Source organism: Egretta garzetta, unplaced genomic scaffold (assembly GCF_000687185.1).
Source record: "Egretta garzetta isolate BGI_Z169 unplaced genomic scaffold, ASM68718v1 scaffold2591, whole genome shotgun sequence".
Taxonomy (NCBI): Eukaryota; Metazoa; Chordata; class Aves; order Pelecaniformes; family Ardeidae; genus Egretta; species Egretta garzetta.
Genome location: NW_009258604.1, coordinates 1 through 448, shown reverse-complemented (window position 1 = coordinate 448; position 448 = coordinate 1). Strand labels below are relative to the sequence as shown.

Sequence of the window (448 nt, the reverse complement as noted above, 5' to 3'; positions counted from 1 at the left end):
CTGCCGCGGCTGGAGCAGATGGCGGAGGAGTCGCACAGCTCGCTGGCCACGCTGCAGTCGCAGCTGGAGGAGTTCAAGGAGAAGTCGCGGAAGGAGATCACGGACTCCCAAAAACAAGCCAAGGACCGGGGCGCCGAGGTGGAAAAGATGCAATTCAACATGGGGCGGCTGCAGGACGAGGTACGGCCCGGGCTGGTGGGGCGTGGGTCCCCACGCCGTCCCCTCCACGGGGACGCGTCTCACGTGGGGACGCCCTCTCCCGCGGCGCCGCAGGTCGCCCGGCTGAAGCAAGCGCTGCAGGACAGCCAGGCGGAGCGGGAGAGCGCGCTGCTGGATAAGGAGGTGCTGCTCCAGCGCCTGCGCAACCTCGAGCAGGAGATGGAGACCAAGAAGCGCTCCCAGGACGATCGCTCGCGGCACGTCAAGGCGCTGGAGGTGGGGAGCGCTG

At 68.5% G+C, this 448-nt stretch overlaps 1 protein-coding gene across 1 annotated transcript; it reads left to right on the top strand.

Annotated features, from left to right (window-relative positions):
* Nucleotides 1–14: 14 nt before the first annotated feature.
* On the top strand, nt 15–435 carry LOC118453275 (cingulin-like; the record flags this gene model as incomplete). The annotated part of the gene is made up of 2 exons (XM_035903401.1): nt 15–180; nt 274–435. Coding segments are annotated over exons 1-2 (324 nt in total), but the record flags the coding sequence as incomplete, so codon positions are not given.
* Between the last annotated feature and the right edge of the window lie 13 nt (nt 436–448).